This window comes from Brassica napus, chromosome A2 (assembly GCF_020379485.1).
Source record: "Brassica napus cultivar Da-Ae chromosome A2, Da-Ae, whole genome shotgun sequence".
Lineage (NCBI taxonomy): Eukaryota > Viridiplantae > Streptophyta > Magnoliopsida > Brassicales > Brassicaceae > Brassica > Brassica napus.
The window spans coordinates 9,948,931-9,971,940 of record NC_063435.1 but is presented as its reverse complement, the minus strand read 5'-3'; the positions used below and the strand labels follow the sequence as shown (position 1 = coordinate 9,971,940).

General features: G+C 34.8%; 4 protein-coding genes and 1 non-coding gene across 5 annotated transcripts; 4 read left to right on the top strand and 1 right to left on the bottom strand.

Annotated features, from left to right (window-relative positions):
• The first annotated feature begins 6,507 nt into the window (after positions 1 to 6,507).
• Positions 6,508 to 10,164, top strand: LOC125575615 (probable WRKY transcription factor 57). The gene is made up of 4 exons (XM_048759964.1): positions 6,508 to 7,095; positions 7,901 to 8,044; positions 8,191 to 8,558; positions 9,677 to 10,164. Exons 1-3 carry the CDS (start codon positions 6,707 to 6,709, stop codon positions 8,555 to 8,557), a joined length of 900 nt encoding a protein of 299 aa, XP_048615921.1. The 5' UTR covers positions 6,508 to 6,706; the 3' UTR covers position 8,558; positions 9,677 to 10,164.
• Positions 10,165 to 13,815: 3,651 nt separating this feature from the next.
• Positions 13,816 to 15,587, top strand: LOC125588554 (PLASMODESMATA CALLOSE-BINDING PROTEIN 4-like). The gene is made up of 4 exons (XM_048759960.1): positions 13,816 to 14,087; positions 14,279 to 14,518; positions 14,634 to 14,661; positions 14,980 to 15,587. The coding sequence occupies exons 1-4, from the start codon at positions 14,036 to 14,038 to the stop codon at positions 15,290 to 15,292; spliced, it is 633 nt and encodes a 210-aa protein (XP_048615917.1). The 5' UTR covers positions 13,816 to 14,035; the 3' UTR covers positions 15,293 to 15,587.
• Positions 15,588 to 16,822: 1,235 nt separating this feature from the next.
• Positions 16,823 to 20,986, top strand: LOC106410245 (pentatricopeptide repeat-containing protein At1g69290-like). Its single transcript, XM_048759956.1, has 2 exons — positions 16,823 to 19,083; positions 19,822 to 20,986. The coding sequence occupies exon 1, from the start codon at positions 17,018 to 17,020 to the stop codon at positions 18,992 to 18,994; it is 1,977 nt and encodes a 658-aa protein (XP_048615913.1). The 5' UTR covers positions 16,823 to 17,017; the 3' UTR covers positions 18,995 to 19,083; positions 19,822 to 20,986.
• TRNAN-GUU lies at positions 16,829 to 16,902 on the bottom strand. The gene has a single exon. It is a non-coding gene; the product is annotated as a tRNA-Asn (tRNA).
• On the top strand, positions 20,834 to 22,760 carry LOC106393578 (probable LRR receptor-like serine/threonine-protein kinase RPK1). Its single transcript, XM_013834267.3, has one exon. The coding sequence runs from the start codon at positions 21,030 to 21,032 to the stop codon at positions 22,575 to 22,577; it is 1,548 nt and encodes a 515-aa protein (XP_013689721.2). The 5' UTR covers positions 20,834 to 21,029; the 3' UTR covers positions 22,578 to 22,760.
• Positions 22,761 to 23,010: the final 250 nt, after the last annotated feature.

The following is a 23,010-nucleotide window of genomic DNA, read 5'->3' as shown; positions in this document are numbered from 1 at the left end:
TAACTTATGTAACAAATAGATTTTCATGTATTGTTATAAAATAGATACATATTTACATATTTTTACTTTTAATCGGTTTTGTTTGGTTTATTCGGTTTAATCGGTTATATACCAAACCATATCCAAATCCTACGGTTTTTATAAAATTATATCCATTCGGTTTATATGGTATATACCAAAACCAAACCATATTGTCTATTTCGGTTCGGTTCGGTTCGGTACGGTTCGGTTTTACCATATTGAACAGCCCTACTTAAATCTTATTCATGAAAATTTTATATGTTTGTTTTCATATAAAATATAACCCATTAAAGAAAATGTTATTGGTGTTTAATTTAGTCAAATTTACAATATCTTTTCTTGAATGTTAATGTCATGAAAATGGTCAAAAGGAATCAATATTCTTTATGACATTTGATGTGATTCAATGCTCCACTTATGACTTAGGGGGTGTTATTCAATCACTGCTTTCAAATCAGTTATTAATGTTTTATAATCTATCAAATTTTAAAGTTTTAAGTTGATGGATTCTAAAATCTCTGCATTAGACCTCAGATTTTGAATTCATTCATTTGTTCATAAGAATCCATAAGAGATTATTTGAAATCAATTTAAAATACAAAGAACTTTAAAATCTTTGAAAGTTGAATAACACTAGATTTTAAAAGCTGGATTTAAATCATTCACTGAATAACACTAGATTTTAAAATAGAATTTAGAATCATCATTTGAATACCAGTGGATTGTGTTTAAATTTAAACTCTATTAAAATACATGATTGAATAACACCACCTTAGTGCTGAACTTTTTTTTTGTTGATTATAAAAGGGAAGCAAGTCATATTCTCTAGTACACACATTCATACAATCAAGAAACAATTCTCCCACTCATAATAGTTATGCTAGTATCTTTCTTTTTTTTAGTCTGAGAGTATATCACAAAAATAGGTTTGATAGATTCTGTTTTTCGGTGATGGTAAATAGAAACAATGTTGCAGTTGTATCCTGAAAATATGACCGCTATGAAACAGTCACACTACAGGGCGTTTAAAGATTTAAGGAAAGAAATTAATCATCCTGACTCTGCAATTCTTCTTTATTCTTGTATTTCAATATTGTAATTTTTATTTTATGTTCTTATTATTATTTACAAATATCAGTTGTCCTATAGTAGTGAAATAAGGTTCATACAAGTACAACTCCAGATGCGAAAATCAATAAACCAAAGTGTTTGTACCAAACTCGGATCCTTAACAATATGTAAAGTCGTCCACCGATTCTTACTATGTTTGTACACTTTCAACTTCTCTAGTTTCCTCTCTAGATATCTTTATAGATGCGACCCCATATGTAACGAGTTAATAAGCAAAGGGGTGTGATACTCATTCCATGTCAGGGCGTAATGATGTTTGTGTCTACTACATGGAAGCCCGAAAAAGAAAAAGAGCTTAATTTGGTTTCCCATTTCTATTAATTGAAATTCTGTTTAATTTTTAGAGTAGCTTTTTCTCATCCAGTCAGGCGTGATTTTCATAGGACGGCTCAAATGAGACAGTTAGGCGTAGATCCTTATAAGGCAGGTTGTATTGTCGGTAATCAAATCGTCTTTGTAATCTTTCTCATAATTGTAATATCTAAATAAATCCCCGACAAAAAAAAAATAGTTTTTTCCTTCTAAAAAAAATTACATACTATTTCAGAAACAATTTTATGGAAAATTTGGAATTATTAATTCAAAAGCCATATAATACACATTTTCTTGATGTACTCAGTTTAGATATATACAATTGTTTGAAAATCGTAGTTTAGTTATATTATAAATTAGGTTTTTCTTTGCTAGTATTTCTGGTGTTTCCTTATTTATCCTATTTCATTTTAAAAATATTTATATTTCCCATCGGTTCTTGTATTTGGAGATATTAATATCTTCTATTAATTTTTTTTTTGCTAAAAATATCTTCTATTAATCCATATAGCGATTTTCTGATATAGGTATAATTTTAGCATGTTGTTAAAAAAAAAAGGGTATACTTTTAGGTTCGTAAATATACTTCATGCGTCTCCCTTGCTAACAAATCAAAGCATCAAAAACATGTGTTGAAAGTTCCTTAACTACGCTCGTTTATATAAACATATATAATTACAAAAGGTCGGCTCACTGGTTAACTGAATCTTGAACATGAGTGTCATTTTCGAGAAGAGATTTAACGTGGTCGCACTAGGATCACGGATTCGCAATCTATTTATCCTTATTTGTTATCATGATTCTTAGTGTGTTTTTTTTTAAAACTACGATTCTTTGAATTTTTCAGTAGAGTTCTTTAGCTATTTAATATTAATATAATTTATTATCCCATTTAAATTTAAATAAAAAGAAAATATAACAAATTATAGTGCAACACTTGGAAACTGAGTACCTGCTGTATTGAAGAACACTTCTTTATCAAGAGACCATTATCTCTCTTTTTTCCCTAATTTTTTATTAATTAAAAATGATAAATTTGAGAGGAAAATACTTCCAATGCGTGTGCTCTTAGTTTTTTTAAATGGTATTTATAATAGAAATTTAACTGCGGTATATTCCATGAAAATTGTATGATAAAATTCGAAGTTTAAGGTGCATCTCTCCTGACTGCTGATGCCACTTGACTTATGTAACTTTATGACTCGATCTCGCACCATTGCTCCCACTTTTGTCGACGCAGACTGATCTGATTAATATCAACTCTCGCATAGACACTTAAATAGTATTTTGATTCTATCATTAAACTATAAGTTTCTTAATCCATCAAATTTAACATTTAGACCCAAAAAAAAACTATAAGTGCGTGCAAAATGGCCTTATTATTGTTTGTTTTACTTTTGTTTAGTTTTTTTCCTATATAGTTTACGATTTTTATCAAGGCCATGTTCGTTTACCTATCGTGCAACATACGACATGCGACCTGCGACTAATCGCAGGTCGCAGGTTGTTGTTCGTTTTGCTATCGCAAAATATGCGACATGCGATTGGTCGCATGTCTCAAGTCGCAGGTTGTTGTTCGTTTTGATGCCGCGCGACTGATTGTACAACCAGTTATGGGTTCTCATTCAAGTCGCCGAAAAAAACAGTGACTAAAAAAGAAAATTTTGATCGCGCGACTGGTCGAAGATCGCAGGTCGTGCGACACGTAAATGAACATAGTTTTAGTCGCAAGTTGCATGTTTAGTCGCAGGTCGCAAATCACATAAACGTAATCTTAGTCGCAAGTTGCAGATCGCAGGTCGCGCGACAAGTAAACTAACAGGGCCCATTTCGTATCAATATTTTGTAAGCAACTTATTTTTGATATGTAAAGGAATTTGACCATATTTTATAAAGCAAACAAATTTTTTTGATTACTTTGATTCTCAGATTAGCAAGTGATTCGTGAACAGTTCTTATAAAATAACATAATTTTCAATAGCTTGGTATTTAATCCGAAAACACGTTGTCGTGCAGGTATATTTTGTTGATGCATGGTTTATACAAACTGTTATCATGTTATGAATAAATGTTGATCGTTTCAACTTTTCTTTTTGTTTTGTAGTCTAAACAGAAAATGTGAAATACAAACAGACACAAATAACAATTGCTTCATATGATGGTTTCTCTCATGCTTGCGTTTCAGATGTTTGAACAACTGCATATGAGCGTTTGCGTTTAGCGGTCGCAAACTCTACTGTTCATGGTTTTTTTTTGTCAACTGTTCATGGTTATATTTCCAACAGGATTCGTACCGATTATTGATACTTTTATTCATAATAATCTATATTTTATTAATTACCGAGGATATATATACCGAATGACCAAAAAGGGACCTACGAGACTATAGATGAAATGTGGAAATACAGGTAGGTGTCACTCTTGCGTGTACGCACAAATGATCATTCTAATAGCACCAATAGCGATAGATGAAACCCGTAAATGGCTAATAAAAAATATTGCTATTTGAATGTGTATATTAAGTTAACACTTAATTATTTTGATTATATGCATACACGGTATATGATGATAACCCACACAAAATACATGGAAAAGGTTTTTATTTTCTAATCACAACTCTAAAGACACACACTCTAATGTTACAGCTGTAGCCTGTACATATATGTTGGTAGCGTACTAGCGTGTGGTACATATGTTACATGTTTTCAACGGTATTCTAATAATGGTCACCTAGACATGTGTTTCGCTTAATTTTAATTTTTAACCATTTAATTTACAAAAATCGATTAGTCTGCTGATTTTGTGACAAACTAGTTCAAAAATTCAATGTTATTTTATCGGTACCAGTGAAGGTTTACATGGTTCTCCAACATATATGTTTTTATAATATAATCTATTCATCTTATTTTACTACTACCAGTGAAGGTTTACATGATTCTTCAAGATATGTTTAAAAAAAATATAATTTATCCAAGATATGTTTAGATTGAGTGCGACCAAAAACGTTTGTATTCGAAGGATTGCAATTACGGGAATAGAAATAAGGAATAACAGTCGAATGTATAAGATAATGAAAATGATGATCAAGAAGTTCCACGTGGTTGGTTAATTGTTTGTGGATTACATTCGTTAGATTCTTATCATATCCAACATGGACAACACGACGCAGGAATCAACACTTACTTAATTACTTTCAAACATTAAATTTTAAATTAAATATATACCTTATTCAAATTTTATTTATGCTTCTTTTTCTAAAGATATTTTCTTTTAAAATATCAAATTATGCTTATTTTTTTAATTTGCTCGTCTCATCGTCGATATTTGAAAGTAAAAGCTTCCTTTTTACAAAATGGGGAATCGGCTCATATAATTCCTATTTTTTTAATTGCAAATCGAAGAGAGCGTGTTGTATATAGTTATTATATATAAATGTAAACTACTCCCATGCATGAATAGACAAAGTAAAATAAATAAATACATCTTTTATTTATTTTTTATTTAAAAAAAAACTGAAATAACTAAAAGGTAAAGAAAGTGTAAATGCGAATCCGACTCCTAAAATAGGGGTCGATCTAGGAGGGAAAAGTAGATTCGGGACCCACTTTTCAGCTTAAACTAATACTCCATACTCTTCTCTCTCATCCCTTATATATTAAAAGAGAAGCATTGTAATAAATGCATTCACACTATAACGGACACGTGTCAGATTCACAGTGATTTGATAATAAATATGCTAACGCGTTCACACTATATTCATAAATGTGTTCACACTATGTATTTTGCGTTTTTAAATATAAAACTCACATACATTGTTCCAATAAAACTCTGGATTTTTCGGTTCAAATAAAAATAGATAACGAATCAAAAGCCAAACTATATATATATATATATATATATATATATATATTACTTTTATTGTTTACAGATAAAGTTGAGCAAAATATTCATAAATTTTGATTCGAATCGTTATCCGTTTTGATTTGAACCAAATAATTTGGATATCTGTAACTCTACGAAACAAATCAAATACTAAAATTCAATGACCAAACAAAAAGCAAATCACAAATACCAATAATTTTAGGAACATATATCTAATTTGATCTGCTATATGAATATATATACACATATGTAAAGAATTATATATATATACATATATATATATATATATGTTATGAATTAAATTAAATATATTAGGTACTAAAATTTAAAAAGTTAAATAATGTTTTATTTTTGTAATAAAATGTTATTATTAAAATTTTCAATTATTTTAAAATTTTATTTTATTTACGGATCAAGTCGATATTCTTTAAAATTCTAAAACATTTCAGATATCCGAGTCACCGAATATCTAGGTGGCTAAAGATTGAATCGGCACGAATGCTTCCAAATACCTATATATTCGATTTGGCCTCACCCCTATTTACGGATACAATTTTATTTCTTTATATGAAAAATGACTAATGTCAAAGCCTTTTTTATTTTAATTGAAATTTAATTTTATTATTTTGAACAAAAATGTCATTTCATATTAATTAACAATATCTTTATATATTTGTCAACTATTTTTATATACTTTTTACATACACATACAACAACTGAAATATCTAATTCTTTTGAAAATTGATATATTTTTTCTTATTGCTTCTTTCACTACCGACAAATTGTAGTAAAATGATTTGTCTTAATAATTTTCTTTTCTTTTTCATTAAATATTATCTGTTTAGAAACTATAATATGAAACTATTGGTTCGACATGACAACTATCTAAAATGCATAACATGAAAATAAACAAATAATATTAATTTTTGGTTTTTACCGGAAAAAAACAAAAAAAAATCAAACATTTTAACCGAATAAACTAAAATGAATATTAATTTAAAATAATAGTTATATTTTAGAAGATTAAAAACCAAAAAAAAACTTAAAACCGAACCAATATCCAGATTAAACAGATTTAATGTCTTTTTATTAAAAATATCGAAACTAATAATCACATCCCGCGCAAGGCGCGGGTTATTACCTAGTGAATTATTATTTAAGTTTACGTATTTCGCAATATGTTTCAAGAAATTAAAAAGAAAAAAATTCAAAAGAGAGAAAGAGTCTTTGATCGGTGTTTGACGAGACACTGCACTTTAATGGGCTTCTACTCTTTATTTCTTCTTCTTCTTCTCTCTCTCTCTCTCTCTCTTCCAATTGCAAACAAACCCTAGCTACCTCTCTCTCTCTACCTCTCATCATGAACGATCCTGAAAATCCCGATCTGACCAACCACGACTCCTCTTGGACACAACTCACAGCTCCAAACTCTCACTTCTTCCACAGAGACACTTCCGACATCTTCTCTGACTTTGTCAGGAACCTCCACGCTTCCTCCCAATCCGATCATCATCATCATCCTCACTCCCTCCGGTTTGGTACCGGTTTAACACCAAGTTCCGGTGTCCCATCTTCCGTTACCACCACCACTCTACCCTCTACTCCTTCCTCTTCCTCATCCCCCGCAGCTGCTCTTTCTGTTGCCGTTACAGAGGTTTCAACCTCTAATGATCTCCCCGCCACCTCCAGTTCAACCGAGGATCCAACTGAGAACTCAACTGCCTCCGCCGCGAAAGCACTGGAGACGCCGTGAGTTTTTTTTTCCTTTCCTTTCCGCATATATAGACGATGAGACAAGAAACACGTATATGTCTCCTTTCGCAGGGGTCTGATCGTAATTTTACACATCATATTGGTGGTTGTATATTAACTTAAGGCCAAAAACATAACGCGAATAAAATTTCCTTTTCATTTATTTTTTATTTGTCGCATTGTATCATCGCAAGAAAAATGGAGAATCGATTCGTCCGTACAAAATAATTGTGAGTTTAGTAATTTTGTGATGAATCGTCGGTGCCAGTGAAGACAAGGACAATAATGATGAACGCACAGCGCCGCTATTGCGGCTGTGTGATGTGTTTGCGTGCACTCTACATCTCTCCCTCGTCCTTTCTTTTTATTAAACTAATGTTAATTAGGTCAAAAGTGTGTCACGTTTTTGTGATGTAATTGTTATCTAATAGTGAAAACAAAACCCTGGATTATTTTATAATTCTCGTCTCGTAAACCGTAATAATATCATGCTCTAATTGATATGTAGGGTTTCGGAGTCCACCATCCATGAAAATGAGTGCTGCTCAGTATGATTTTACATCGTTATTGCAAATGATCATGATCACGAGTCTACGCTTTAACTCTAGTAACGTTTTTCTTTACATGTTTAGGTTCGGTTTATGAAAGTATTGTTATAGATATTTTTTTATGGAAGTTTGACAGTGGTGGTATTAGCATTACAGAATTAATGTTTTTGTGAGATGTTTTGGTGGATTGATTGGTTATTCTGTGGTTTCTGATGCATGGTGATATATTAATAATCTTTTGATGTTATTTGTAGAAAGAAGGAGAAGAAAAAGGCTCAGAAGCGAATCCGGCAGCCAAGATTCGCATTCATGACCAAGAGTGATGTGGATAATCTTGAAGATGGATATCGATGGCGCAAATATGGACAGAAAGCTGTCAAAAATAGTCCATTCCCAAGGTCTCCAAGCTAGCTATCATCACTTTCTTGTCATCTTAAATTAATTTTCACATGTAGTTATATATTAACTAAAGCAAAATTACATATATACATGGTACAACACTTAGATCAGTAGATAAACCTGACGACTTCTACTGTTTATATAGGAGCTACTATAGATGCACGAACAGCAGATGCACGGTGAAGAAGAGAGTGGAACGATCATCTGAAGATCCATCGATAGTTATCACAACATACGAAGGACAACATTGCCATCAAACCACTGGATTCCCTCGTGGTGGAATCCTCACCGCTCACGACCCTAGTAACTTCACATCCCATCATCTTCTCCCTCCTCCATTGCTAGATCCTTATTACCACCAAGAACTCCTTCATCAACTTCACAGAGACAATACTTCTTCGCTGAGATTACCCCAATCTACTACTGAAGGACCTGCTGCAGTGTCGTTTATTAATCCACCAGAAGAAGGCTTGCTTGGTGATATTGTACCTCAAACCATGCGCAATACTTGAGGTAATGCTCCTATATATCTTTTTATTTGTCCGTGTTCGTCTATATATATATGATTAGGACTGAATTCTATACAGAGAAGAAAATATATATTTTTTCGGTTCGCAAGGGTTTAACACCTTTACTGGACCACAAAGGCATAAAGGGTTACTTTTTCTAGTCCAAAACTAAAATCCCAAATCAAGAGATATCTTCAGTGGATGAAAATTCTTATACTTTGACAGGAACGAGTCTATTTGATGTAGATGTACTTATGAATATATATGTGAGAATCTTTATCGTGTTAGTCTAATCATTGATGCAACCCATCATCTCTCGTGGCACAATATTTGATCATTTGATAGATATGTCGGCCAGTGCTTTTTTTCTTTCCTTTATAGTAATGCATTTTTTTGTAGAACGCATATAAAAGTTGGATGATGCATATATAATAAGTGGATGATTGCCTCACTATCTATCTATTCATTTAGTAAACCAAAGGTCTATTATGAATTTCTAGTGACTGCATTAGGATCAAGCACCGGCGTATAGCGCCTTTTGTCTTACTCTCGCTCTAAGGCATATATGTAGGCAGGATTATAAAAATGTCAACAAATATTAATATGTAACGAAGCTCAACTACTCCTCTTAATCTAGTGTCACTCTTATGCTGAAACTCTCCCCCTTTATTTATATTAACCCTTAATCTATGTATTCACATTAACTCAGTTATGTGTATGCATGACTGTGTCCTGGTGTATCGAATTTTATTCTATGTACATGTATATATGAGATACATGCATGAAGCATATATATATATATATATATATGTGTGTGTATTAATATCTGAGGGTAATGTGTTAGGTCACAGGAATAAATACTTTCTGTTTTAGCTAAAGGCAGCCAAGAAAGAAAAGGGATCAGAAAATTATTAAGAAGAGATATATGAGCATCTTATTACGAACGTAAATGACTTAGAACGTTTGGTCATAAACCACATGACCAAAGTATACACCATTCACATTACGAAAAAAGAATATATCTGTTACATTTTATCAGTAGGGGATGTGTGCTTGTATGTTTTGTTTCAAAGATGAAAATGACATATATGAATGTCTGCCGTGTTTGATATAATCTCCCAGGTACCCTAAGCAAATCATCACAACCTTGGTAACAAATAAGGAGAGGTACTAACTAATTTTATAGAAGATATCGCAGACTGGAAAACAATACGGCCACAACGGGTTGTAAGCAGAGATCTCTATATTATTTCAATGTTGATCAATGGCGTCGGTTTCTTAAGGTATATATAGTATAATTTTGATGTAACTCAACTTGAATAAATCTACTGACTAGTTATGTCCCACATGTAGATGCATGTATGTTCACTTGGGGAAAATGTGGAGGATTTCTGGATATTATTTTTGCTAATCCTTTTGAGTTCTACATTTATTTGAGACTTTTTTCTAATAACTTTATAGGGTGATAACTATGGTCTAGCTTTATTGCTTGGTGAAATATATATCTTCTAGTTGCTATGTGATGAAAAATGGATGTTTCGAACAATGTTGAGATCTACGTCATTTTGAATATATAGTGATAATATAATGCAAGTGTGCAATTGGTGTCATACGTTTGTTTGTAAGAGCATCCTTAAAAAAACTCTCTACTTCAAAGTTTTCAAAACTTTATATTTTAAATTTCAAGGTGTTCTTCTAAAAAAAAAAAAAAAACTTCAAGTTTAATTTCAAAATTATTTGTATTTTCCACTATAGTCCTTATATTTATCATAATTAATGTAAATTCATATATTTTATAAATAACTAGCACTTATATAAAAATATTACATTAATATTAATCAATAAAATATTACACTTATAAATAGAAATACATAATGAACTACAAGTAAAATACCACATTATGCCATAAAATTATTTTTATAATGCTCCACTTCGGTTATACAAATTGTTTTGGACAATATTTTGGAGGTTCCGGAGCAAATTTGCAAGATTATTAATTAGTATTGTTGAAATATTTTTAATTTGTGTTATAATTATGTCTTCGAGTACCTTTAAAAAAATTGTTAAGTTTTTTTGGTAATATTTTTTTTGTCTAATTCTAATTTTAAAATAGTATAAATTTTATTTCAAAACTTTTATTTAATTTTATGTATAAAAATTGAATTTATAAAAATAAATTTGAAATATTTATGAGATATAAAAATTTTAAGGATTAAAATGATAAACAAAAAATACTTAAGAATCATAAATGAGATGTGTAATTAATTATAAGGACTATAATACAAATAAAAAGATGAAAATTTAAATTTAAAGTTTTGAGTAGTAAATTTTCACTTTTAAAGTTTCGCTTCTCAGAACTCTAAATTTGAAGTTTTGAAATTTCTTTTTGTAGAGAAAAAAATTCTATATTTAAAATTATAGAATTTTCTTAGGAGATGTTCTAAACAAAAAACTTGTGGCGATATGTAAAGTCGTCTTAGTGCCAAGTAAAGCTCTGTAATTAATGTGTTAAAAGAATGCGACAAATCTTTCACCAATTGTAATTCACTGTTCATCAAAATTCTGCTTCTTATGATCCGTATATATATATTTTATCATTCATTGTCCAAACTCTTCAATATGTATTACTACCGATGATTTGTGTTGTGAAAAGATCATGTCATCCACAAAAACAAAGACATCCACAAAAGACCAGATCAACTTTTGCTGGAATACAATGATATATGAGGAATGATCTGCACCGCATACATGATATAAAGTTTTTGATTTAGTATATAGAACAAAATTGACAGTTTTACATGTACCACTCTAAAATTTGCAGTAAGTTTACATTCACAACAACAAACGCATTTCCTTTATAGTCAAACTTAAAAAGGGCTTACCCACCCATGCTTACAGTCATCGCCTAGAGTAGAACAAGGTCTCTAGATCACACAGTAAACCAATAATAAGCGAAAACGGCATATGCTGTAAAAGTTACGGACCAGCAAGTTTTCCATAAGCTCAGGAATACAAGCCAGTCCAGATGGTTTAAAAGCTTCAAGTTTTGAATTACATTTTGATAAATATGTTCCATTTGGAAGTTCAATGTTTAATTAGACGGAACTACACATTATGGACTATTGCGAAAACACAATTGGATTTCAAAGTAGCACGATCTAATTTTCAATTAAGTCCGTCTAGCATATTTTCTTAAAGTTGCGAGATACGATTCTATCATACATGATTGAATTACAAAAATTTCTCGATGGGTATCTTACATCTGAACATAATTTTTTTTATTTAATTCTTTTTCTAATTGTTCTGGAACAATTAAGAGATTATCTAAAAAAATACGGGTTATAACGGCAACTAGTGGACAATTAATTTAGAGATATTTAATTTACATTTAAATATAGTTTGGTTTATGGTCTATTTCTGATATTTTATTTTATAAAAAATAGTTATCGGAGAAATTAATAGTATTTAGTTTGCTTTATATTTTTCCAGTTTTAAATTTATTTGTTTTATATAAAAAAGCTTAACTACTAAATTCGAGAGAGGCTCTCTCTCCTCCTTTAGAGCATCTCCAAAAGAAACTCTATAACTTCAAATATAGAGTTTTTGGCTCTTCAAAAAGGAACTTCAAAACTTCAAATTTAGAGTTTTAAGAAGTGAAACTTCAAATATGAAGTTTCACTACTCAAAACTCTAAATTTGAAGTTTCATCTTTTTATTTGCATCTTGGTCCTTATAATTAATTATACATCACATTTATGATTCTTAAGTATTTTTTCATTCATGGTTTTAATCTTTAAAACTTCTGTCTATTTTAAATATTTCAAATTTATTTGTATAAATTAAAATTTTACATATAAAAGTTTTTTTAAAAATCAAAATAAAGATTTATAATATTTTAAAACTAGATTTAGACAAAAAGAATATTACAAAAGAAACTTAATAATTTTTTTTTAAGAAGATATATACATGAAGACATAATTGTTATACAAATTTAAATATTACATCAACACTAATAGTCTAGTAAATTTTCTCTGGAACTTCTAAAATATTGTCCAAACAAATTTTGTATACCCGAAAATGGAGCATTAATAAAATAATTTTATGTAATAATGTGATATTTTTCTTGTAGTTTAATATTTAATTATGTATTTCTATTTATAATTTTATATTTTAATGTAAGATTTTATTAATTAATATTACTATAATATTTTTATATATGTGCTAGTTGTCTACAAAAGTTTTATGGATTTATATTAATTATGATAAATATAAAGAGCATAATGTAAATTACAAATAGTTTTGAAGTTAAATTTGAAGTTTTCCTTTTGGAGAAGAACATCTTGAAACTTCAAATATAGAGTTTGCAAAACTCTATAATAGAGAGTCTTTTTGGAGATGCTCTTAGTGAGCGTTTTTGCTCTCTGTAAACTCTGACCTTCTTATCAAAAAAAACAAATCTTTCAGAAGGTTTGGAATTTGTTTGGAGGTAGAGAGAGTCTGAGGTTTTTTGTTTGTGCTTCCCTGTTTCTGACCCTTGCGCCCGGCGTTGCATCTGCTCACCAGATGATCGTTCGGATTTTGACTCCGGGAAACGGTGGCTTCCATAGCGCCTGCTTCGCCGGCTATGGCTCCGGGATTCGGCGGCTTAGTTAGCGTCGTTTTCGCCGGCTCTGTTTGATCGTCGTTTCAAATCCTTCACTTCTACATCGACTCTCGATTTCATCCTCTGAAGAAGATCGGAGTTCTTTGAATCGATTGAAGACGGTGGTTTTATTTTCCGAAGAGACGATCTGGTTGCGCTGTGCTCTTGGTGAAGATTACTTCGTTCAGATAATCTTTCACCGTTTGTTCTGGTGGCGGAGCTCCGTCGTGACCCTTCCGGAGGAGGTGGTAGTTTCGGTTTGACGTGTGTCTTCGAATCGTGTGTCGATCGGATACGTGGTGGCTTGAGACGATAACCTTCCTCTACGGTTTTCTTTTTGGGCTGCTGGCCCTTGTAGCTTGTGTGGGTTTGGCCTGATGTTTGGGTTTCTGTGTATGTTTGTTGGGCTTAGTCCATGTTTTGGGCTTTGACTCTTAATAAATCTTCCCGAGTAAAAAAAAAAAAAAAAAGCTTAATTACTGTACTATCAATCAAGTTTATATAAAAATTAATATTCCCTTCATATTATATTTATCAAATGGGGGGGCGGTGGGGTTAACTTTTGACCGTTGCTAGAGTTTTAATTACAAAAAGACAGGTGTTGTAAAGGAACACATCTGAGTTACGTAAATCGAGGTGGCACCACTGGTAAATAAAGTAAACTTCTGGTCCCATTTTACGAAAAAGCCGAAGAAAAAGAGTAAGTTGGTCGTCTATAATTGTATGTCTAAACACCATCACACACACTTGCCACTATTGTCTAGAACTCACTCTATTTATCGCTCGCACCGTCTTTGAACCCAAGAAAAGAAAGTTCGTTACACTTGCCCAGCAGAGTCATGTCTGTTATACTTCCTCTGTGTCTGGTTCTCTCAATGATTACCTATTCAAGTAAGCCCTTTTATATCCTCTGTTTCATTCTTCTTGTGCCAGTTCTGAAAAGTGTTTATATGTATCTATCTTTTTGCTAGTTATGATACCTCTTGTATAAATCTAAGAGATGTGAAACTTCAAAATCTGATTTGCTTCTTGGTTTGGTTCTAATGATCTTGATTTTTCTTTTTGGGGGAAACTTTAAAAAGATGCGGCTTATTGTGTGTGCAAAGACGGTAACGAGCAAGTGCTTCAGAAGGCAATAGACTATGCTTGTGGAGCTGGAGCTGACTGTACTCAGATCCAGCTGAACGGAGCTTGTTACCAACCTAACACCATCAAAAACCACTGTGACGTCGCTGTCAACAGTTACTACCAGAAGAAATCTTCTTCCGGTGCAACATGTGATTTTAACGGCGCAGCCGTCATCTCTAGCTCCCCTCCGTCAAGTATTCAACTTTATTATGACCCATTATGTTTTTGGAATTAATCAAATCTATAAATATTTATTTGCATTGATTTACTCTTGTCCCTTCTTTTTTTTTCTCTTTCTGAATCTTGCAGCGGCTTCAAGCTGTTTATCTGGTTCCAGGTATGTTAAGTTTGTCTTTATCCATTCTTGTTCGTTGTTTAAGTGTTGTTTTTCTTTACCACCGACTAAACTAATTTTTATTATTTTAAAAATGCGATTTTAATTATTTGATCTTTTTTTGGAGACACAATGATAGAATAGACAAGGATCCGTGATAACAATTGTATCATTTCTGTTCAGTTCACCTTTACAAAGAATATCAAAAAACAATTAATCATTCACATGATCAAGATGTGCATTATCGATTGATCTTAAATAAATCAACAATTTATCCTTTTTAATAATTTAGTCACTGATATTTTTGGGATACTTTTGCAGCTCTAGTGGGACCCCGTCCACTGGAACCCCAAAAAGTGAGACCCCATCCACTGGGACACCAACCAGTGGCTTCCCATCCACCGGGACTCCGTCCACAGGGAACCCCACTTCCGGAATGCCCAACACTGTGACTCCTTCCACTTCCACGGGGATGCCTACTTCTTCCTCGTCTTCAGTGCTCCCGGGTACTACTCTTGGACCGGTCGGGAGTGGCGGACTAGGTGATCCGAACTCTGGAGTGAAGTTGTCAGACCGAACTAACACGGTGTTCTTCTTACTAGCCGGTGTAGTTATGCTTGTCATGATGGGTTAGGGAGACATCATCTCAGACACACGGTTGGTTGTTGCAATGGATGAGCTTTGATTTTGCCATGGGTTGTGCAAATCGGATAGTGCTGCTGTATCTTTTCTAGTTCTTGTGGAGTTCCTACAGTTAGGTTGGCCGAGAGACATCATTATGCGGGGTTAGCAGCTAGTAACTTGTGATGTACAAGTCTAAAGCAAAACTTTTTTTTTTGGGTAAAATCCGGAGGACGAGATGCTCGTTTGTTTCTATTCTTTTTATATCCTTTTGTTTCTTTGAACCTTTCATCTTTTAGAACGTATCACTACGTCTCCAATTATATAATGTGGCATATAGAGTGCCGTAACAATGACAAAAAATGTGATTTTTATCATGTGTTTAAATAACGCAAGATTACCCAACATAAAAATGAGAAATAGTAGACGTGACATCTTGTAATTTGTCACTTTGTACTTAAACAAAAGACATGGGTTTAGTAATTTGGTGATATTGTGGTTATCGTTTTGTTCTTTCCACTAAGTTAACGTGGAAAGCAGAGACGTATACGATCTTAAAGTTAAGAGGCTATTAGGTATTCATCAGAAAATGGCAGCGAGTCAATAAACTTTTGGTCTCCACAAGATTGCTCCTCCTAATCCTATATAAAAAAATGGGAAGACGTTGGTAGTTGAATGCTCAAGAATATCTTTTGGATTCAAGTTAGGTTTTATGGGGGACGAGTTTGGGAATCGGGTGCGGCTTGTGGTGGCCAAGAATCTGATACCAATCTCTTTCCCAAGCTGCTTTCTCGCATCCATCCATTCAAGCTGATTCTTAAAGTTCCTTTTGATTATTAGCCAGCATCTCGTTTTCCCTATCTCTAGTCTACTTAAACACCTTCCTCAGGCTCAACTCATATAGACAAAGCTTTACCTAACCTACTACAATAATGATTTCTTTAAGTAACTAGTTAGTTTCTCAAAATGAATATCGTATCTTATCGAAGCTTCATCTAATTTAAGTGGTTCCTCAAAACACAAGCTTCTCTAATTTGGGTTCAAGATCATCATCTAGTCTGGTTCAGTATTTATGTGATTCTAACAACAACTTATTTGCATATAAATTTGTATCAATATAAAATTACTGATTTGACATGGTATCCAAGTTGGTATCAAATCCAAAAATAGGATCTAGTTAACTAAATGAAATAAACATGCCAACTAAAAAAGTATGATGTACAACAGAAATTGCACTTACCAAAAAAATAAACTCAAATACACAAACTAACCAAAATCACTCTCTCTTTTTTTTCCTATCTACCCTCTTTCTAAAATCAATTTCTTTTTGTTTTTTGTTATTTCACAAATAACCCCTTGATACAAAAAACTACAAAAAAATTTATGATAATATTGCAAGAAATTGTCTCCCATTTACTTGAGGTAAAAGGCAGAGGATGCTGTCTTCCGGCTATCTTTGGGCTTTTGAAAAGCATTAATATATGGCCTTCTGGATGTTCTCATCATTTTTTGGGGGCTTTAAAGAGAAATCTCCCCCCAAAAAAAAACCCGCTAGAAGGAGGGGTCGAACCTCCGACCTTGTGGTTAACAGCCACACGCTCTAACCAACTGAGCTATTCCAGCTTGCTTGATTCTTACAGTACAATCACCGATATATACTCATCATTACAAAACTCGGAAGCAAACTGAATATGTCGGAATGTGGTCTGAAACCAGACTCTGATCGATCACTGCTTCAATGTTGAGGAAAACTCTAACATCAATCCAACGAAGAAGACAACACTTCTCATCGTCTTCTTCTTCTTCTCAAGAAAGTGAATCCCTTTACTCATTCCTGAAACCATCTCTCTTCTCCCACAAACCAATCACCCTCACTCCCTCCTTATCACCGCCTCCTCAACCCTCCAAAGCCCTAACCCACGACCAAAAAGCCTCCCTCGAATCCACCCTCCACCTCTCCTTATCCACCCTCAACACCGACGAAGCATGGAAGTCCTTCAGATCCCTCGTCGCCGCTTCTTCCCTCCCGGACAAGCCTCTCCTCAACTCCCTCATCACTCACTTATCCGAATCAACCACCTCCCCGCACAGACTCAAACGCGCCTTCGCTTCCGCTGCTTACGTCATCGAGAAAGATCCAATCTTGCTCGACTTCGACACTCTCCTCACGCTTCTCCAGTCCATGAAGATAGCCAAAGCTGCTTCCCCTGCGTTGGCGTTGGTCAAGTGTATGTTCAAAAACAGGTTCTTTGTCCCCTTTGATCTCTGGGGAGGTTTGGTTATCGACATCTGCCGAGAAAGTGGAACCTTGTCTTCGTTTCTTAAAGTGTTTAAGGAGAGCTGTAGAGTTGCAATCGATGAGAAGCTTGATTACATGAAACCTGGTTTGGAAGCGTGTAACGCGGCTCTTGAAGCGTGTTGTAGGCAGATGGAGTCTCTAACCGATGCTGAGAGTGTGATTGAGTTGATGGCTGTGATTGGTGTGAAGCCTGACGAGTCCACCTTTGGGTTTCTTGCTTACTTGTATGCAAGAAAAGGGCTTAAGGAGAAGATAAAGGAGGTTGAGAGTTTGATGGATGGTTTTGGTTTTGCTAATAAGAGAATCCTTTATTCGAATATGATTAGCGGTTATGTTAAGGTTGGTGATTTAGATAGTGTTTCTGATGTTATACTCCATAGTCTTCAAGGAGATTGTAGCTTCTGTGAGGAGACGTATTGTGAAATAGTGAAAGGGTTTATAGAGAGTAAAAGCGTCAAGAGTTTAGCTAGACTAATAACCGAAGCTCAGAGGTTGGAGTCTGAGTCCATTGACATTGACGTATCAGTTGGTTTTGGAGTCATAAACGCTTGTGTTAAACTCGGATTCTCTGATAAAGCACATAGTGTACTCGAGGAGATGATAGCTCAGGGAGAAGAAGGAACCGTGGGGCTTGGGGTCTACTTACCAATCTTGAAAGCCTACAGCAAAGAGTACAAAACAGCTGAAGCTACTCAGCTGGTTACAGAGATCAGCAGCTCCGGTCTACAGCTAGAGGTTGAGATCTACAACGCTCTGATAGAAGCGTCAATGACCAACCAGGACTTCGTGTCTGCGTTCACGTTGTTTAGGGACATGAGAGAGGCAAGAGCGGTGGATTTGAAAGGGAGCTACTTAACAATCATGACGGGACTCCTCGAGAATCAGAGACCAGAGTTGATGGCAGCGTTTCTAGACGAAGTAGTGGAGGATCCTCGCGTGGAAGTGAACTCTCATGACTGGAACTCGATCATTCACGCCTTTTGTAAGTCGGGACGGTTGGAGGACGCGAGGAGGACGTTCAGGAGGATGGTTTTCTTGCGTTACGAGCCTAATAACCAGACCTACTTGTCGTTGATCAATGGATACGTGAGTGGTGAGAAGTACTTCAATGTCTTGCTCCTGTGGAACGAGGTCAAAGGGAAGGTGTCGTGTGTAGATGCGGAGAAGAGGTCGAAGCTGGACCATGGTTTGGTGGATGCGTTCTTGTATGCGTTGGTGAAAGGAGGGTTCTTCGATGCGGCGATGCAGGTGGTGGAGAAGTCTCAGGAGATGAAGATATTTGTGGATAAGTGGAGGTATAAGCAGGCGTTTATGGAGACTCATAAGAAGCTTAGGTTGCCGAAGTTGAGGAAGAGGAACTACAAGAAGATGGAATCTCTTGTTGCCTTCAAGAACTGGGCTGGTCTCAGCACATGAGAAAAGCCAGAGGTGTTGTCTGTTTATGGTGTTCTGACACGTGGAGTTGCTAATTTGGGGGGAGCAGGAGACTAGGAGAAGCAGCCAAGGTTTGGTTAAGGCGAGCTAATCCCTGTATTGTAGGAATACCTTTTGGTTTAAAAAGAAATCTGCAGAAAGAAATGGATTAGTTCTTTTGATTTTGTTCAACCTTTTTCCTTTTTAGTCTCAAAATTTTCAAAGGATTATCCATTTTTGTGTGTTTGTTATTTTTTTTATAAAGATTATTAGATGGTTACTGTCATTGTTCCAAGCCTCAAGAATAAGTTTTTTTTTTTTACTGTTTTGTGTATATAGAGGGTCGTCCCTTGTCAATATGTATCATCATGTTTCTGTTGTTTGTTCTTCGAATCTTTTGCCCATTTTTCATCTGATCTATAGAGAGAGAGAAGAATGACGAGGAGAATATTACTAACAGAGGTAGCCATTGCGGGTAAAGTAGAAGGTTCATTGGAACTTTTACATGGATATTCGTATGTATAGTAAGTCCTCTTTTTTTTTTCTTTTTTACTGTGATATAGTTCTTCTCTATGCTGCTTCACATCAAAGAAATTCTGAATTACAATGACTTGATGATAGGTCTTTGTTGTGCATTAGAACATGTGTACTAGAAATGATTTTGATTTTCTTAGACATGTTGCTGAATAAGGATTTTTACAAGGATTCTGATGCATTCATTGAGTCCTTTCGAATTTTTTCAAACCATTTCTCTTTTTTTCATGCATATTGTGAAGCAAGTTAAAAGAAATGAGAAAGTCTTCGTTTTTGCTTCTTTTTTTTTTGTTCAGCCATTGGAAACGAAGCAGAAGAGGGGACACAGTAGAAAAGGCTTTTCAATCTAAAGAAGCATAGAAAAGCTTATGATATAGTAGGAGTTTTGATCCAAGACGAACGAACAGAGAAGGGAGTGATGAGAAGCCGGTTTTGGGAACTGACAGTGAGGGGTCAAACTGAGAGGATGAACATTGGAGACAGCAGTTACTCAGACGAAGCACCAAGCAGCACACAGTCAGCAGTTTCACATCCAATGTGTGTTTGTTTCTTTTCTTACTCACCGTACTAGTCTTTGATTCCGGGAAACAGGAACTTATGTTTTGATTATTCTTTTTTTTTTAGCTAAAGACACTTGACAAAAAAAAGCACTAAACAACTGGGGCCTTGTTTCTGACGTAAAACAAACGTCGTTATGACGTAGATACACAGAGGAAGACACGTCTACATAAAAAAAACCCGTGACGATCGTTAAAACGATTTTCGGAATCTAATCATTCATGGATCAATTAAAAAGGGTAGGTCCCACACTTAGCCTGGCTGGTCAAACTAGAAGCAGCCATGTGGAGACCCTCCTTAAATATAACATCACAGACAATTGACTTCTCCTGGGTCCTACTCCCTCTCTCTCTCTCTCTCTAAAGTCTGTAATGACAACGACAATTAAACCGAGAGAGACACGCCTGAAAGTGAAACGCTATCTATCTATCTATCTCCCAAAACTTCACATTTTTATTATTTTATTTAAAATATATACATTATTAACATCACCATTTTTTAACAATATATTTTTTTAACATCACTGATAATTAGTAAAGTAGTGTGTTTTGAAAAAAATTCCTAGTTAAAAATATATATATATTTTGAAAGCTAAGCTTTTTAGACTTTGTTTTATCATTCTTTGTTCTTCTTTTCCTCGAAGTTCATATACTCGTTTGACTGTTTCCAATACGTCAACTAACTTTTTTCTTTTGTATTGATTATTGAGCCAATAAATATTTTTGTTTTCTTTTAAAATTGTCGTTTTCTTTTAGAGTAAAGAAACTTTCATCTTTTGCAACTTGAATTTCGAGAGAGAGAGAGAGAAAGAGATCAAAAATCTACAAAAGACTTAAAACCTTTTTATTTGATTTTATGTTTCTCAAAAAAAAAGGGTAAATCGAAAAATCAGGGCTTTGATTATCTTCCTGCGTTCATCTCTCTCTAACTCTCTCTGGTTGGAGAAATGAAGAAAACGCTCCTTGCTTTGTTCTTGCTGCTTCTTCTGAATCTGTTTGCGTTTTCATCTTCTCGGAAACTCAAACCTTTCCACGACGCAACTGTTCTTCTCGAGTTGAAGACTAGCTTCTCCGATCCACACGGTGTTCTCTCTAGCTGGGATCCGAACATCTCCAACCACTGTTCCTGGTTCGGTGTCTCTTGCAACTCCGATCTCAGAGTCGTCTCTCTAACCCTCGACGAGACTAGACTCGGCGGCGAGATCTCTCCGGTGGTCGGAAGGCTCTCCGAGATTAGGGTTTTATCTCTTGCTTTCAACAACCTTGGAGGCCAAGTTCCAAAGGAGATCTGGGGGTTGAAGAGGTTAGAGTTCCTTGACCTTCAAGGCAACGACTTTAGGGTTCAGAGTTTCTCACGCAATGCTGTCAGGAAACTCATGAGTCATAACGGTGAAGAAGAAGAAGAAGAGAACGAAGCGAGTTCAACCTCAGATTCTTCAGACAAAACCGGTTTGTACCCTATCGAGATAGCTTCAATCGTGTCGGCTTCAGTTATTGTCTTTGTCCTTCTCGTCCTCGTTGTCTTGTTCATCTACACTAGAAAAGGCAAACGTAACTCGCAAGTTCAAGTGGTTGAACCAAAGGAGATCAAAGTCTTTGTGGACAATGGTGTCCCTCTGACCTACGAGAGCATCGTTAGAGCCACTGGCTACTTCAGCAACTCGAACTGTATAGGACACGGTGGGTTCGGTTCCACATACAAAGCTGAAGTCTCTCCAAACAATGTCTTCGCTGTTAAAAGACTCTCCATTGGTAGGTTCCAAGGGGACCAACAGTTCCACGCGGAGATCTCAGCTCTCGAAATGGTTAGGCATCCGAATCTCGTTATGCTAATAGGTTACCACGCGAGCGAGACAGAGATGTTCCTTATCTACAACTACTTGTCCGGAGGGAACCTTGAAGACTTCATCAAAGAAAGATCCAAGCCTGCTCTCGACTGGAAGATCCTTCACAAGATTGCTCTCGATGTGGCCCGTGCTCTCGCCTACCTACACGAACAGTGTTCTCCTAAAGTCCTGCATAGAGACATCAAACCGAGTAACATACTCTTGGACAACAACTACAACGCTTATCTGTCTGATTTTGGGCTGTCTAAACTCTTGGGGGCGTCGCAGTCTCATGTGACAACAGGAGTGGCTGGAACGTTTGGGTATGTTGCTCCTGAATACGCGATGACGTGCCGTGTCTCGGAGAAAGCAGATGTTTACAGCTACGGTATTGTCATCTTGGAGCTGATATCGGATAAGCGAGCTTTGGATCCTTCTTTCTCGTCTCACGAGAATGGATTCAACATTGTCTCGTGGGCGCATATGATGCTGAGTCAGGGTAAAGCTAAGGAGGTTTTCACTAAGGGGCTGTGGGAGACTGGTCCTCAGGATGATCTGGTCGAGGTTCTGCATTTAGCACTCAAGTGCACGGTCGATAGCCTCTCGATAAGGCCGACGATGAAACAAGCTGTAAAACAACTGAAACGAATCCATCCTTCTAGATTGTGATACAGCAGCAAAAACACAAGTGTGTAGTAGCTATTAGAAGCTTTGTAGCTTTTTGTATTTTTTTGTTTTTGTTTTTAAGTCTGTTTGCTTATTTTCAGAGTAGGAGGTTTTTCATCTGTGTACTACTCTACTACTTAGTACTCATCATATGCATCATCAATGTCATTCTCTTGAAACTGAAAACTGATAGGCTTGTGTTGCTTACAAAATGTTAACTCAGATTCAGACAAAACATATGTTGTCTGATCTAAAATTCTTAGACATAAAGGGAGTAAATGAAGAGATAGTATTAGGGGGTCTATGTTGTTGCCTCATGTTGTTGTTGTAAGCTTTTTGCTTCCTTGCTAGACCCTGTAATGAATCAAAACAACACTGTTTCTAAGTAACATTTGGTTAAGTTTAAATCTTCATAACCAAGCAAATGGGCCTTTCA

Bases quoted from the DNA above. Each gene is read 5' to 3' on its own strand.
- LOC125575615 (XM_048759964.1), top strand. From the start codon at position 6,707: ATGAACGATCCTGAAAATCCCGATCTGACCAACCACGACTCCTCTTGG. The intron at 7,096-7,900 runs GTGAGTTTTTTT...TGTTATTTGTAG, and splicing joins GCGAAAGCACTGGAGACGCC to AAAGAAGGAGAAGAAAAAGG. The intron at 8,045-8,190 runs GTCTCCAAGCTA...CTGTTTATATAG, and splicing joins AAAAATAGTCCATTCCCAAG to GAGCTACTATAGATGCACGA.
- LOC125588554 (XM_048759960.1), top strand. From the start codon at position 14,036: ATGTCTGTTATACTTCCTCTGTGTCTGGTTCTCTCAATGATTACCTAT. The intron at 14,519-14,633 runs GTATTCAACTTT...TGAATCTTGCAG, and splicing joins CTCTAGCTCCCCTCCGTCAA to CGGCTTCAAGCTGTTTATCT. The intron at 14,662-14,979 runs GTATGTTAAGTT...ATACTTTTGCAG, and splicing joins AGCTGTTTATCTGGTTCCAG to CTCTAGTGGGACCCCGTCCA.
- LOC106410245 (XM_048759956.1), top strand. From the start codon at position 17,018: ATGTTGAGGAAAACTCTAACATCAATCCAACGAAGAAGACAACACTTC.
- LOC106393578 (XM_013834267.3), top strand. From the start codon at position 21,030: ATGAAGAAAACGCTCCTTGCTTTGTTCTTGCTGCTTCTTCTGAATCTG.